This window comes from Leucoraja erinacea, chromosome 32, assembly GCF_028641065.1.
Source record: "Leucoraja erinacea ecotype New England chromosome 32, Leri_hhj_1, whole genome shotgun sequence".
Lineage (NCBI taxonomy): Eukaryota > Metazoa > Chordata > Chondrichthyes > Rajiformes > Rajidae > Leucoraja > Leucoraja erinaceus.
The window spans coordinates 9,291,931-9,309,251 of NC_073408.1; the positions used below are offsets into that span (position 1 = coordinate 9,291,931).

General features: G+C 41.9%; 1 protein-coding gene across 1 annotated transcript in view; it reads right to left on the reverse strand.

Moving 5' to 3' along the window:
* sik2a (salt-inducible kinase 2a) overlaps positions 1-17,321 on the reverse strand; it is a 98,866-nt gene that overhangs the window by 57,499 nt on the left and 24,046 nt on the right. Inside the window, exons 2-3 of the mRNA XM_055660688.1 lie at positions 11,806-11,922; positions 10,817-10,880 (exon numbers count right to left, since the gene is read on the reverse strand). Coding sequence (XP_055516663.1) covers positions 10,817-10,880; positions 11,806-11,922 — 181 coding nt within the window. The remainder of the gene's footprint in view (positions 1-10,816; positions 10,881-11,805; positions 11,923-17,321) is intronic.

Here is a 17,321-nt window from a genome sequence, read left to right on the forward strand (position 1 = left end):
ACATTCTGGAGATTCCAGCACTTTTCTTCAAAATAGTAACTTAGGGTCTGACGTCCACCTGACGACACAGTCTACGCTTATGGTTTCATCCATAAAACATCATCTCTCGGACAGTGCAGCATTTATTCAATTTTGTGCCTTGCATTATCTTGGAGTTTGATGCTCACAACTCTGGATTATGATGGAAATGCTAGTTGGTAATTGATAAGTGATTACAATGAAAATACATTTCGTTTTCTCTGTACTGTACACTGACAATGACAATTAAAATTGAATCTGAATCTGAATAAAAGCATCTGCAGGAACACGTGAGCCTGCCTTGCTCATTTACAACCACACAGAATAGGATTTTCTTGCAAAGTTTAGACACCTCTGGTTCAATTACAATGCATAGGGCCCTACGCAATGTCCAGCATAGAGCAGAGAGTGGTGAATCTGTGGAATTCTCTGCCACAGAAGGTAGTTGGGGCCAGTTCATTGGCTATATTTAAGAGGGAGTTAGATGTGGCCTTTGTGGCTAAAGGGATCAGGGGGTATGGAGAGAAGGCAGGTACAGCATACTGAGTTGGATGATCAGCCATGATCATATTGAATGGCAGTGCAGGCTCGAAGGGCCGAATGGCCTACTCCTGCACCTATTTTCTATGTTTCTATAGTGTGCACCAAGTAGAGTCCCTGCCTCATCGCACCAGCGAGCTGGGTTCAATCCTGATATTGGTCGCTGTATGTGTGGAAATTACACAATTACACATCCCAAAGATATGCAGTTCAGTAGGTCAAGTGGCCACTCCAAATTACCGTAGTGGGTGAGTTGTAGAATTTATAAGGAATTGATAGAATGTATGAAGAATAGGAATAATGTTGGGTTAGAGTAAATGGGTTGATGGTGGACTCAAGAACCTGTTTCTATGCTCCATTCTCTCTATGATATTATTGTAGGGAAAAAGTGTTAAATTAATTCAGAATGTCAAACATTGCAATATTTTCAAGAGTCTAACAGGACACTGGCCTACATTGGTGCAACTAAGATTAAGATGTATGGGATCCACAATAATTTGTCTGTTTTAGATTCGGAATTGGTTTACTCATATAAGACAGATGGTTGTGGTAGGAGGGTTTCTTCTGGCTGGAGGCTTGTGATCATAATTCCACAGGGTCCTGTTGAAATACAGTCCAAATCCAAACATTCATGGAACCTAATCCAAACATAGCCGACCTGGACCTAACCCCAGCCCTGGGAAATATTCTGTTCGGAACCAAGTCAACCAAACCTGGAGACATTTGCTGATAAGCAGAAGAAAAGGTTTGTTCTTCTGCACGTATATTGCCATCAATTAAAAGCTTATGACGTATGTGGTAATATAAGCAAATCACTGGATAACGCACTGCACTGGAGCAATATGACACAAACTGAATGTTTTATTGTAGTGTATCGTCGACTTGGGTCATGCCATTAACTATATACTCTCCCCACCATTCGATCTCCCAATGTTTAACACCTCACACTTGCTCGGAATAAACTCCACCTGCCGTTTCTCCGCCCATTTCTGTAACTGATCCCGCTATAAACTTTGACAGCCATCCTCACTGTCTACAACTCCATCAACTGGAGTTGTCTGCACATTTACTAACCAACCATCTAAATCAACAAGTCATTTATATGTATCAGAAACAACAGAGGTCCCAGAATCCCAGGATCCCAGGAGAACTCCGAATCCAAATGCCCAAATCACTGTGGATCCGTGAATCTTAATTTTCTGGACCAGCCTATAATGACGGACTTTATCAAATGCGTTACTAAAATCTGTGTCGACAACATCCACTGCCCAAACCTCATCGACCACCTTTGTCCCCACCTCAAAAAACAAGTTTGTAAGACATGGCCTGCCATGCTGAATGTCCCTCACTAACCCATTCTATTCTAAATGGAAGTAAATATTGTCTCAGAGAATCCTCTTCAAAGGTTTCCCCACCACTCTTGTGATGTTCACCAGTCTATAATGTACTGAATTATCATCGACCACGCCTGTGACTATAGATGGTGCAAAGATTTTCATGGAGGCCCCTGCAATCTCCTCTCTTGCCTCTTTCATTAACCGGGAATAGATCCCATTAGGCCCTGGGGATACTTCCACCTTAATGTTCTTCAAGAGCCCCAACACATCCTCTAGCTTAATCTCAAACTCCACTTGCTGGCCCCATATGGCCCTTCTAATTGCCTGCTTGAGTTCTTTCTTGCTTGCTTTATATTCCTCAAGGGCCCTGTATGATTTTATTTTGTTTAAACCTTATGGACACTTCCTTTTTTTGGGACTAAATTTACAACCTCTTAGTTACCTTACTTTGCCATCGTTATCCCTCACCCTTACTGTAACATGCTGGTCCCGAAATCTGATCAGCTGGCCAATAAAAGACTACCGCCTGTCAGATGTGGCCTTTCCCAACACCAATCGCTCCCAATTTACCTGACTATTAATGGTGAAATGTGCCTTATTCCAATTTAGTACCCTTCCCTAAAGTCAGACTTATTTCTATTCATGGCTGTCATAAAAAGCAGAATTGCGATCACTGGTTCTTGTTTTACTTTTACATTTGAGCAGATTGTAAGAAAGGTGGGCAGCCAGAGATCGTGCTAATGGAAAATATTTGAGGTCCTGCGAGAAAATATAGGGAGTTAGGAAAGAAGTTAAAAAGTAGGACCTCAAGGGTAGTAACCTCTGAATTAATACTGGTGTCATGCTAGTGAGGGTAGAAACAGAGGTACAGGCAAGATGAACACATGGCTAAGGAGATGTTGCAGCGGGCAGGGATTCAGATTCTTGACCTTGTTAAAGTCCATGTAGCCAATGGCCATGGCCTTGCCCTCATGAATCCTCTTGGTGACCTTTTCAGAAAACTCGGTCAGACAAAAATGCTGGAGAAACTCAGCGGGTGAGGCAGCATCTATGGAGCGAAGGATAGGCGACGTTTCAGGTCGAGACCCTTCTTCAGAAAACTCTATCTGTCAGCAGGAATTAGAAGAGCAGGTATATAGGGAGGTCGCAGATAGATACAAGAATAATAGGATAGTATTAGTGGGAGATTTTAAATTCTCTAACATTGGCTGGGACACCAAGACTGTTTAGTGAACCCTGATAGAAAAGAGATACTGAGGCCCTAGTCAAGAAAAATGAGGCATTCATCAGAATAAACCAGTCAGGATCAAGTAAATCCCTTGACCCGTATAAAAATGTAGGAGTACACGTAAGAGGGAAATCAGGAGAGGAAAAGAGGGCAAGATGGATCTAGTGGGCAAGATAAACGAAAATCACAAGAGATTCAACAGGTATATTAAGAGAGAAGCGATGGCTGGGGAGGGATTAGGTCTGCTTAAAGATCAGCACGGTTAATTACTCAAATCCACTAGAAAAGCCAAGAACAAATTTCTGCATGAGGAATTTTGCAGCACAGAAACACATTTCCTTTGTTTTAAATGCCCTCTATACTAATTACCTCAATTAAGAATCTGGTCCACGTTTTAACTACTATACATATTTTTCCGCAATTCAGTTTTGAATTAATTTGTATAATTATACTCATTTGGTACTTTGGAACAAAAAAGCTTTGATAATAATCTGGCAAAAGTTCTCACTCTGGTTTCCTTGGTGAGACGGTCCCAGAGCCCAAATCCACCTGTTGGGTTAGTGCCACATTTGCAGTTTAGACCACAGGCGTCCAATGGAGCCAAGGAGAAAACATACTTCCTGTATTTACAGCTGCTCCAACATTTCAGCATATTTCAAATGCTCCGAAGCTGAAACTGCAGCATTTTATCCGTTGTCACCTCCTTACTAATTTACTTTAACATCAGGCCATCAAAACTCAGCTTCTCTCAGCCTTTGACAACTGCCACAGAGAATTTTGCGCAGTAAACACCTCACATTGACCAGAGACATGCATTGATTTACAGCTCTCAGCTGCTCCAGCTGAAGTGATCCAATGATGGGCAATTACATTTGCTGCTATTGTACATGTGTGACATATCTGCACTTATGTGGACGGACTTTGTCCAGCAGATAACATTAAAGAGGTCATTTTAAATCAGCCCCTGAGCTTTGTACTTCTCCATTACTAAAGCAAATCTCACCGTCCACTGCCACTAGTTGATGCTGAAGGAGATGTGTTCATGACTTTCAAGGCCATAGACAATGACCCTCGTTTTGACAAACAAAAAGGTTGAATGAAGCGAGGTTTACGAGGACGATAAGCAAATGGTTGAAATGACAAGAGGTAGTCTCATTCCAACACTTCCCCACGAACTCCCACCTCCCCATCTCAAACGTTGCTGCTTTACCCCTCTGCAGGCAGTGATTCACGCAGAAGAGTGATTTTCCAGGAGCCAACACTCTTGCCAGTATTTCATTAATCAGTATCAGGGTATGGTTGTATAGTCCAGAGGCTGGAGAACAATTAATTCCATTTTAATAAATCCGGAAATAAAATGCTAGCATTTATAATGGTGATCCTAAAAGTGCTGAATTGCTGAAAATACCCATAAGATTTACTAATGTCCTTTAGGGATGGAAATCTGCCTGTTTTAATTAGAACATGCCCTAAAGAAATCGAAGGTTTGAAACATAATCAGTCGGAAAAATTGTTTGACATTTTGGCTTCACAGAAAACGGCATTATCACCCCAAATATGAACCCAATTCTAATCAAATGAAGGTTGGAGGTGACAGATGAGAGGTGGCATAAGAGCAGCTGAGTATGCTCAGCAGTCATGATCTAGTTCTCTATTAAACTTTTACAATCACACTACACTTTCCACACAAATACACTTATCTTCCCACTGATTGCTACACATACTTTAACAAGAATAATTGTAATCAGTGTGTCACTGCAAGGTAACAAACTATCTAATTACAGAAAAGGATGAAAGAAACTATCTTGAATTATGCATTTTACTGCATTAAACATGTCAGCTGGAGATCTTTACATAGTCATTGGTCATCCAAAGCATCACTGACAGGAAGCAACGACGCTGGAATTGTTTACATCTTCATAGTCATAGAGTGTGGAAACAGGGCCTTTGGCCCAACTTGCCTACACCGACCATCTTTGCCGCATATCCTCTAAACCTATCCTATCCATGTATCTATCCAATGTGTTTTAAACGTGGTGATAGTAACTGCCTCTACTACCTCCTCTAGCAGCTTGTTCCACTACCCACTGTGTGAAAAAGTTGCTACTCAGGTTTCCTATTATATATTTCCCCTCTATGCCCTCCTGAACTCCCTTATTAGCTAACTCCTCAGTTCCCGAAACTCCTCCAGGGATGCACTTGATCCTAGCTGCCTATACCTGCCCATGCCTCCTTTTTTGTGATCAGAGCCTAATTTCTCTCGTCATCCAAGTTTCACATTGTTCCTTTGTTAGAGGTAGAGTTATATTTAATTCTAATACTCCATTTGTCAATTTTCGATCGTGATAGAGACTCCGTGAAGAGGAAAAATGTGAATTCAAACCAATTTATGCAAAACATTGAGATAAATATTAGCCCTCTATTTCCAAATCAAAATCCAATGGCTTGCTTCAAGGACTCATTACCTTTCTTGGTGACAAAACAATATTCTTATACAACCAAACCCACAAAAATATGAACTTATTCTATTAATATAATCTATTGTGCTTAAACAATACGACAAATAGGAACATTTCTGAGATGAATATAGTTTGAAAGACACGTATTATCGACACCCAACTTCTTCTTAACAAGTGCGCTTTAACTTTGTTCATCTTCCCCTTCATTCGCATTAGAGAAATATTTCCATCAGGAAATTTTATTCGTCACATTATCTGTGACTTATCCAAGAGGTCAATAAAAGGCAAATTGATACAATAAGTATCCATGAAACTAATAAAGTGACAAAAGGAACTGGTACTGTTCAACGTTACGAAGAAAAGCAATGGCAGTGTCACTTCCATCAAAGCAAACAGGCTCCAAAACTGTCACCTTCTTCAGTTTATAACACAAGCAACACATGCTCATCTCCCAATCATTGTGGAGCTCTGACATGTATGTGTGTGATACTGTCATTCTAAGGGAACTGATATTATACAATCCTCTGTATTCACCTTCACTCTCCATAGCTGGGAGTGTGTGTGGCACTATGGACACTGCCGGACATGGCTAGATTAAGTGGATAGGCTACCATACACTGGAGTTTAGGATGAGGGGTGATCTTATTAAAACACAAATTTTAAGGTGCTTGGTAAGTCAAAAGTTGTGAGGATATTTTCCCTGATGAGGGAAGCTAGAATCTGGAGAGGGGGCGTGGGATTAAATTATTTCAACGGGTTGAGAATTTTTGGAATCCTCAGCCATAGAAAATTGAATGCTGAGTTATTATCATTCATTGGTGAGGTCGATTTTTAAATGGCTGGAAACCAAGGGTATGGGGTCGGCCCAAGAGATGCACTTAAAGTCAATAGTCCAAGATCATTGGATGCATAAGAGACTGCAGGTGCTCGAACATGAAGCAAAAGGACATCCTTGCATCCCACCTCTCACCAAACTGTGGAGTCCTGATGCAGGGTTTCAGCCCAAAATGTCAAATGTCCCTCTGCCTGCACAGATGCTGCCTGACCTGCTGAGTTCGCCAGCTGTTTACTTTTTGCAGTTGACCTTATTGATTGGCAGAGCAAATGGTTTAACCTATTTCTCCAATTTCTTACAATCTCATCAAAAGGCAGGGTAGGTGGGGTGTTTGCAGGTTTGGTTAATAAAATTATCAAGTGAACAGCTTCCTCCCCAGGAGTCACAAGACTGTGTGCTGGTGCTGGAATCCTGAACAAAAAAAACAAAGAGTAGGATGAACTCAGCGAGTCAGGCAGCATCTGTGGACGGAAATGGACAGACGGTATTTCGGATCGGGACCAGTCTTCAGACTGAAGGGTTAGCAGTCCCTACATAAGATTTTTACTAATTTAAGAAATGCAGAAATAGCTAGGATAAAAAGCAACTAGTGGTACAGAATGTAGCCTAGAGACATTGCAACAAAGGCCTTCCTTTGACGGACTGAGCTTCATGCTGGCTTTCTCTAAGCAGGCCTCCTCTCATTTCATCAACGATGAACACACTTCCTCTACAAATTTTAGCCAGTGCCCTACAATTGGCAGGAAACAACCAATTTACAAAAAGACACAACAAGCAATTATAACTGTCAGCAGGAAGCGTGGATTACTCAAGCCTCCCATTAGCCAAGAGAACTACCAACGTCACACGGTTGCACCCTCACTTATCTGAACACGGATGTGTCCTTGCTGGGCCGTTTCCCATTCATCCCTGCATCCCACCACCAACCAATGATTTGAGAACATACCAGGGGCAAAACAAAATGAGGGAAAATTTGTGCAGTTAACGATGAGAAGAGAACAGGGTTCACAAATTGTTTCAGAGGAAGATGAAAGTCAATTTCAACAGGAAAAAGGAAACAGACTCCAGTCAAGTCAGTGAACTTTCCAGGAAAGCTTTTACAGAAACGCGTAGTTGTGGCAGAGAGTTGCCCAGAATTGAGAGTAGGGAAACCACAAGGGTGTTCACTTGGGATGAAATTGTCATCAGTGCATGCCTGATGCAGCGGCAGATTCTCAGAGCAGGGGTTTCACTCCACAGCAGACTACATTGTACCCAAGTAATAAATCATGATAATCAAGGCAGTTGACTGTGATATGTGAAATGGAGAGAAAGAGAGAACAGTAAAAAGGGAAGAAAGGAGCAATGAAAAGCAAACACAAGAATGAAAAAGAATGAGGAAAAAGTGAGAACAGGTAAATGTGAGGGAAAGAATGTGAGGTAGGAAAAAACAGAAAAGGAAGAAAGCACAAGGTAATATGAGAGAGTGAGTAAACCCCATGGAACACATACAAAAAAGAGAACACAAAAAGCCTTCCCTTTGAGAAAGAGAGGAGGCATGAACAACGAGATTGAGAAAGAGCATGAGAACCCAAGTGAACTCAAGAACAAAGATAGACAGAGCTTTAGTAACTCAGCAGGTCAGGCAGCATCTCTGGAGAACATGGATAGGTGACATTGAAGAGGTGCTGCCTGAGATGCTGAGTTACTCCAGCACTTTGTGTCATGATTTGTAAACTAGCATCTGCAATTCATTGTTTCCTTAAAGAACAAACTTATTTTAAAGAGTGTTTAGAATTTTCAGCAATTGCGTTGGTTTCCTCGGGAAGCTCCAGTTTCCTCCTAGATCCCAAAGACGTGCGGGTTTGGAGGTTAATTGGTCCTAGTGGGTAGGCAGAGGGATAACATAGAACTAATGTGAATGGGTGATCAATGGATGGCGTGGACTCAGTGAGCCAAAAGGCCTGTTTCCATGCTGTATATTTCAATTCAAACCAATTCAATCAATGAATCAAACATTCACAGAAGAGAGACATGGCATAATATAACAGAGCTTATAATGTGCCAAGCATACAACAGCCAGTGGGGTAACAAGAAAGATCATAAAACTACTTAAATGCTGATGCAGAACAGTCAACTCTTTCATGTTCTTAACAGAATTCTACATCAAAGCAGCTCAATTAGAAGAGCTTATCGCACGTTATTAGATTTTGTATTATCTAAGGCTAGGTTGCCAAGCAGGTCAGTATTGCTGGGGCCTATGAGGTGACCAGGTTTGTATTGAGAAAGCTTCCTGCACAGTCTATTAATTTAGGCTTAGCCCTTCATTGTCTCTATTTGTTAGATGTATTGATAGATTATTTCTACTGTGCATATGAATAATAAACAGTTTTTTCTGATGATCACACTTTTTCTCTTTGGGTTTAGTTGACACTTTCTGATGAAGTGGAAGTAATGTATAGGCTGTGAAAGAGTGTGTTCCCATTGAGATGGCATCTCTGGAACGTGTACCCATTGAGATGGCATCTCTGGAGTGTGTTCGCACTGACAAGAAATCCTTGAGTTGTTTATAATTAACAGGATAACCCTGGATGATGTCCCTTTGTCAGAGAGTATCTAAATTGTTTCCCACAAGTGTGTTTCTGAACCACATTTCTGGAGGTTTGTCAGCTGGGTATCAATGGATTGCTCTATTACCTCCAAGTCATACTAAACAGTAATTTACACCCCCCCCTCTGTGCACTGTGACTACAGTGTATATCATCCACAAACTGTACTGAAGCTACAACTCCTTCCCCTAGCATTCATGAAAATGATTGCAAGGTTAATGTAGGCAGCTCACAAGCATCTTCTCCAAAGCAATGCAGAATGGATAACAAATGTCCCATAATGCGCATGACCCCCAAAATGAATTAAATACAGCAAGTTCCAGGATAAAAAATGTGATCCAAATCCATTCCTCCCCCTCCTCCTCCAGCTTTCCACCACCTCCACATTACAGCCAGGAAATACTACAGTGAAATTCTGCATTCAGTAATGGCTCCAAAAGCACAACGGATAAAAGACTTAAGTTGACAGAGTGCATTGGGTCTAAAACTCCTCATAATCTCAATGTCCAAATGGCTAGGTGAAGGAAGCTGTGATCACAGGTTCAAATGTACAATTGTACGTGATTGTCATGTGTACCCATGTATAGTGAAATTATTTTATTTGCCTACAGTTCAGTGACAATCCTGCTAATCCGGCACAATCACACTAATGATAAGAATTTATGATAGTAGACCACATTGAGTCCGTACACAAGAGATGCCATGTTTTACGTGAAATCTTGTATCCTTCAAGGCTGACTTAAAACAAAAATGCTTATGCTCCTGCACAGATAAAAAAGGCACCAATGACAATGCATCAGTCCTTCAGTGCAACACAAAGTGTATGGGCTAGATCCTGCAAGGAGCTCAAACAAAATTTTCTTGCAAACAAAAATCCACTCTCAAACCATTCAGAGATCACAGACAGTAAAGATTCCATAGTATCAGTGCAACCCATTAAAAAAAAACCCTTCAATTTATGTAATCCAAGTTGCCCAAAGTGTCTATTAGCCAAGAGGTACTTTTGAATTTGCACCTACTGATCTCCCATTGCAATAACATGATAATGCCTAGATAATTTATTTATCAATTACGTTGTCTTTGGGATAAATAGTGGCCAGGACACTGGAGACAGCATCCTCTATTATTCTTCAAAAGGATGCCATTGGCTCTTGATGGTTCAATTAATAAATGGGGGTGGGAGATTGTAACCTTCACGTGATCCACCCTGTTTCGACGAATGCAATCAACGTAGTGTGCACAGAAGATCAAACAGAACAAGTTGTCTTACAACTTTAGACTACGCAAGATGAAGAATGAATAAATGCAGGCCTTAGCTTAATGTCTCATCCGAGAAACAGTACCAGAATACAATAAAACATGCTCCATGGCTGCAAAGGAACATCAGCCCATGTTGGTGCTTATTGTCTGCAGTGTCCCGACAACATTGATGATAAATAAATTATCTAGTCATTATCAGGTTATAGCAGGGATATCAATGTGTGGAAATCTCATTGGATGTGAGACACACCTGAGGGAGAGAGAGACATGAATGCCCAACTTCTGTCTCAGAAAAAAGAGCCAGAGCTGGCAGTCAGCCACACACCGAGTATATCTGCCAGAATGTGTGCCTGTGGACGAATTACTGAGTGCCACTTCATTACTGAAGTTCAGTTCGCTCTCTTACAAAAAAAAACAAATGGTGTGGCTATCCCCTCTCATTTTGTAAACCCATTTTAACCTGAACATATATACCAGATGTCTTCACACATGTAGAGTTGTGAGAACCGGTGGACAGACATGGACAGAGATGCAATGAGACAAACACTTACCGAAGATCTCTCCATTTTTGGCATACTCAGTTACAAGATACAGCATATTTTTGGTCTCCATGACCTGCGAACACAAGAAAGAGCAAGTCAACACCTACCTCAACTGAGACCATCAAACTTTACATATTGAAAAAAACCCACAGGCTTGCGGTACGAATGAACCAGAAAAATGAAGGTACACAGAGTGCCAGCAAAACCCACCTTACACCTAAGATAGACAAAAAAAAGATGGAATAACTCAGCAGGTCAGACAGCATGTCTGGAGAAAGAGAATAGGCGACATTTCAAGTCGAGACACTTCTTCCCACCTTACACCTAAAATCCACACCCAAAATATTTCCTGCTGTTAACCTTTAAAGGACTAAAAGCTTTTAGTTATGAGACATTAAGCAACATTAAAAATGTCATAGTTGCAATAAAAATCTGAGTATTAGCCATCCGTTGTGTTACCTTTGCAGACTGAATCACAAACTACATGCAGAATTACAAGTATTGCTTTTGTGCAAAAAAAATCAGCTGCATTTTTACCACTCCCCAAATCTACTCGGCAGCCTCTTTGCAAGAGTAAAGATAATTAATCACTAATGCAGGGTGGGATGGAAGTGGAGACTGGTGGAGAGAAAGGTGAAATTATGAGTACAAGAGACTGCAGATGCTGGACTTGCTGGAGCAGAAAAAACTCTGGAGGAACTCAGCATGTCAGGCTGCATCTGTAGAGGCAAAGGAATGTTCAAAGTCTCTGGTGCATCTTTCTACAATGTTATGTTGCCAAATCAGCCCTAATCTGATGGAACGGCCAAGCAAGTGAAGGAACAGTATGGCCCTCTAAATGTCTGTCAGCAGGATCTTGAGTCAGTGCAGGAAGAAACCACCTCCAACTAGCATTCCAATCACTGGCATCCTTTTCATGAAGTGTTAATGATTTTTTCAGTTGAAACAAAGATCTTTTAGGAAAAGAAGGTGACAGGAGTTAAATTTGATTTCTTTACCTGGTAGAGTTTGATGATGTGTGGATGATCCAGCAGCTTCATTATTTGAACTTCTCTGTATATCTTCTCCAAGTTCACAGCATCCAGTTGAGACTTGTCAATTATTTTTATTGCCACCTGTTAGAGAGAAAGAAAAATATGAAATATATAAATGAAATGTCCCAATCACTGAGCTCCTGCTTTCTAAGTTGTCAAACCATTGCTTTTACTTTCTGACTTTAATGCTCTTCAAGAGCCCCAACACCACCTCATCTTAATCTCACACTGCTCTTGTATACTAGTATTCTCCACACTGATCTTGCTATTCCCCATTTCCTTCTCCTTGGTGAATACAGAAGCAAAGAACTAATTTTGTACCTAGCCTACATTTTCTGACACCAAGCACAGTCTTTATCTTTGATTAGAACAAGGATCATGGGGAGAAGGCAGGAAATGGGATTAGGAGGCAGAGATCAGTCACGATTGAATGGCCTATTTCTAGTACACTCAATGGGCTGAATGGCCTATTTCTACTCCTATAACTAGTGAACTTTGAACAATCCCACCTTCTCTCTGCTTATCCTCTTGTTTTTTTTAATGTATGTAGAATAGGTCTTGGGACTTTCTTTAATCCAACTCACCAAAGACATTTCATGGTCCCTTTTGGGCCATCTAATGGCTCACATAAGTTCTTTCTTATTTGCTTTATATTCCTCTAAGTCTCTGCCTGATTTCATGTTTTAAAACTTACATACACTTGCTTTTTGTTAGACCAAATTTACAAACACTAATCATCCAAGGTTCCTTTATATAGAACATAGAACAGTACAGCACAAGAACAGGCCCTCTGGCCCATAATGTGTGTGCTGAATATGATGTCAAGACTTTATCTCCCTGCACATAATCCATATCCCTCTATTTCGTGCATTTACCTTGCCATCCTCTTCCTCATCCTTACAGCCTGTCCTGAACTTTGGCCACCTGGCTTATAAATGTCACCAACATGTCAGATGTGAACTTACGCAATAACAACTGCACCCAATTTACTCTCCACGTACCTGCCTCAATCACTTTCTCATGCAACTCGTTCTATATACTTACCACCCTCTGTGTGAAGAAATTGTTCCTTAGGTTCCTTTTAAATTTTCCCCTCTCAACTTAAGCCTATGCTTTCTAGTTTTTGGTTCACATTGCCTGGGAAGACTTGTCTCTGACCCTCATGATTTAGGACTCCTCTAACATCTAACATCATCCTCTAACATCATCCCACAGTCCCCTGAAGATTCTTCGGCCCACTCTCGGATATAGACTTTCACAGAGGTTTAGGTTTGTTACTGTCGTATGTTCCAAAGTACAGTGAAAAGCTGTTAATTAAATGCTGTCCAATCAAATCAGTTAATACCACACATAAATACAATCAAGCCAATCTCAAGTTCAATAGGTAGAGCGAATAGAAGATAGTGTACAAATATTGATCTCAGCAAAATGTCCAATGTCTGCAACGAGGTAAGTTGGAGAATTGGGACTGTAGCCTAGCTTATGGTAGAACTGTTCAGAAGCCTGATAGCAAAGGCGAAGAAACTGTTCCTGCATCTGGTGGTGTACGCTTTCGAGCATCCATGTCTCCTGCCCGACGAGAGCAGGGTGTAGGAGGAATGAGCAGGGCTCGAAATTAGCGATTGCCCGGGTGCCATTGACCACCCAAAGTGACGCTGGGCAACCTAAATGCCGAGTCATTTTGACCAGCTTGGCACTGCAAATACTGGTTTATAACGAAGATAGACACATAAAACTGGAGTAACTCAATGGGTCAAGCAGCATCTCTGGAGAAAGGGAACGTGACTTTTCGTGTCGGCGGCGATGACGTAGTGCGGAGCAAAGATATGGGGTGTGGAGTGGCGAAGGGTTGGAGCGAATGACAGGCCCCGCACAATAGCGGCCAAAGATCCTATAGGACGGTATATAGGATCTTTGGCAGCAACAGCTATAGCGGCTCCTCCTCCTCCAGCAGCCCGCCCGCCCTGATAGCGGCCGCTGCTTGCCAATTCGCTAACGGCCATAACCGCTTTCAAAACAAACCCTCCCGCACGCCGAGGCCGGGATGGAGGAAAGAAGGGAGAGGCCTCCTTCCGCCGTCTGAAGCAGCTGCACCACTCGGCCCCGAACCGTCTGTTGGCTGGCGGAGGAGGGGAGGCGGTGGCATGGAGATCCCAACTGCCTCCCCCTTTGGCGGCGGCACTTGGCGGTGGAAAGGGACGGCCAAGGCAGCGGGGCGATGATACCGTCCGTGTCCGATGAGCGTTGACCTTCCTTCCTCCCCACCCCCCCCTCTCTCTCTCTCTCTCTCTCTCTCTTGTACGCCCCCATTATCCTGGGACCCCTCCTCTCCACTGTTCCCCATTCCCACCCCTATTCAGTCCTCACTGACATCTTCTGTGCTCCCCTCCCCATCTACCCCCCCCATCTATTCATCCTGCACTGATCCCCCAATTCATCCTGTACTCACCCCCGTTCCCATCCATCCTGCACTGCCTCCCCCCATTCATCCTGTACTGATCCCCTCATTCACCCTGTAATGATCCCCCCGATCCATCCTGTTCTGATTCCCTCATTCATCTATTACTGAGCCCCCCATTCATCCTGTACTGAAGCTCCCTGTCAACCCCACTGACTTCCCTCGTACTCTCCCCTCACAATTTTACCTATTCCAACCAACACACACTAATTCCTGTCTCAATCCATCCATCCCGCCCCTTGCCTTCTCACTCCCCCATCTATCCACCCCGCACTGGTTCACCGACCCCCCCCCCCCCGACCCTATTGTGCTGGAAATGTCTTCAGAGTGCAAATTGATTATGTTTGATAACGGAATGCAATCAAATGTGTTTTAAATCCCAATGTTATTATTTGTTTTAATCCATAAAGATTGATTATTTAAATTGTGAACACGTGAAACATTAAAACCACAATGTTCGATTGTCACTGCTACCGTCGACACTTTATTGCAGAATTCATTTTAATGGCAAATCAATGCTCATAATATGGAGTACCAGTACTGTTATTTAATGAGCAACATTCACAACTATACGTTGGATTGTATCCAGGTTTTACTTCCATAGTCGGTCATATACATCACAAATTTGGTCAGGAGATATTTTGGTTGAAATTTTAACGTTAATTCTGAAGTGGGAATGATGGAAACAGCGTTTATCAATAATTTAAAAACAATCTGCTGCATACAAACTGGGTATCTTCATTGCTGTTAAAAACACATACATTTAATCTGAATGTCCGGTAATGTGGCGTTTTGACACCTTTAAACATATTACCAAAAGAACATTTGCTGCAGTTATGTCCTTTGGCCATCTCTTGTCAGTTAGTGTAACATTTAACTTGTCAGATGGGTATAGTCGGTTTTAACAGCTATTATCATAAAATGCCTTTAGAAATTTCCTTGCAACCTGGATATTTTGTTGTGGATAAATTATGTGGGAAGCAAGAGTGTTTCTGTACCAATAGCAATAACGACCCAAGCTATGGCCGTGTCATGATAATTTTCGGTCCTTCACAGAAAACATGCTTGCATCAATCTGTAGTATGCATGGATAAGCATATATGGTCCAGGATTTAGTGACACAGGTTGATCATACGCTGAATAATCCAACCACATTTTTGTTGGGAAGTGGAAAGAAATAATAGAAATTGCATTAATTGCAATGTGTAAAAAGAGTTGAGATACTGTATTGTAACTTTGCTGCATGTAATTGTGGTACATATCTTGTCTTTAGTCATAGAATGATGCAGTGTGGAAACAGGCCCTTCAGCCCAACTTGCCCACACCAACCAACAGGTCCCATCTAAACTAGTCCCACTCACACGCGTTTGGCCCATATCCATCTAAATCTGTGCTATCCATGTACGTGTCCAAATGTCTCTTAAACATTAGGATAGTCCCAGCCTTAACTACCTCCTCTGGCAGCTCGTTACATACATCCAGCACCCTTTGTGTGAAAAAGCTACCTCTCAGATTCCTGTTAATTTCTGAAATATTGGTCATAAATTTTGGCTTGATTGGTGAATGTTTAGTTTGTGACATTATTTGAAGCAGAAATAATATGTGAATGCTTCATTGAGCATAATTCCAACTGGTAACTACGCACTTAGTTCGAGCACATTATCGCACGTATCATGCAAGCCGTCTTAAATTGACCACCTAAACAGTCATTTGGCAACCTAAAAAGGCTGCCTAAGTTGCCCGGCATGCAACAGGGAAAAAAAGTTAGTGAGAGCCCTGGACTAGGTTGGGAAAAGACTGATTGTGTTGGCTGCTTTCCTGAAGCAGCATGGTGGGATCAATGGTAGACGGAGTCACAACCTAACAGTATGCTTTCTACGATGTATCTGTAGAGGTTTGTACGAATCATTGGAGATATGCTGAAATTCCTCAGTCTCCTGAGGAAGTAGAGGCGATGGTGTGCCTTCATAGCTTACACTTCAATATGGTAGGTTCATGACATTGTTGGTAATATTTGCACCTAGGAACTTGAAGCACTCAATGTCCAGGAGCAGAAAAGACTGCAAAAAGTTGTGAACACTGCCCAGTCCATCATCGCCTCTGACCTCCCCACCATCGGAGTCGCTGCCTCAAAAAGGCAGCTAACATCATCAGAGGCCCACACCATCCTGGCCACACTCATTTCACCACTGCCATCGGGGAGAAGGCACCGGAGCCTGAAAACTTTGTAACATCCAGGTTTAGGAACAGCTTCTTCCCCACAGTCATCAGGCTATTAAACACGACAACAAATAAGCTCTGAATTAATAACAGACTATTATTATTATCGCACTATCATTGTTTGTTTTTTGAGTATGTGTGTACATGTATATATACACACACACTGAACTTTTTTCCTCTTCTTATGTACTATGTTTACATATTCTGTTGTGCTGCATCAAGTAAGAATTTCATTGTTCTATCTGGGACATATGACAATAAAATACTCTTGACTGTTGATTTCTACTTTAGCACCATTGATGGTGATTACAGCATTATGTGAACCAGATATATCCAAGAACAATGTGGGAAGCCAGATGAAACTGCAGGCTCTCTGCTGAGATTTACGAATCATCATTGGACACGAGTGAAGTGTTGGAAGTGTGGAAGGTGGCTAATGTTGTGACTCTTGGTAAGAAGGGTTGCAAGGAAAAGCCAGCGAACTATAGACCAGTGAGCCTAACATCTGAGGTAGGCAAGTTACTGGAGAGTCAGAGTCATACAGCATGGAAACAGGCCCTTTTATTCGTCCCATTTGTCTGCTTTTGGCAGATGTCCCTCTAATCCTATCTATGTACCTGTCCAAATGTTGTGAGGCACAGTTTATCTGAAATTACCCATCAAATGCTTTTATCATCTCAATCAGATCATCATTAAATCTTCTGTGCTCAAGGAAATATCAGGTCAGTTCATGTGATAGGAGTAGAATTAGGCCATTCGGCCCATCAAGTCTACTCCACCATTCAATCATGGCTGATCCATC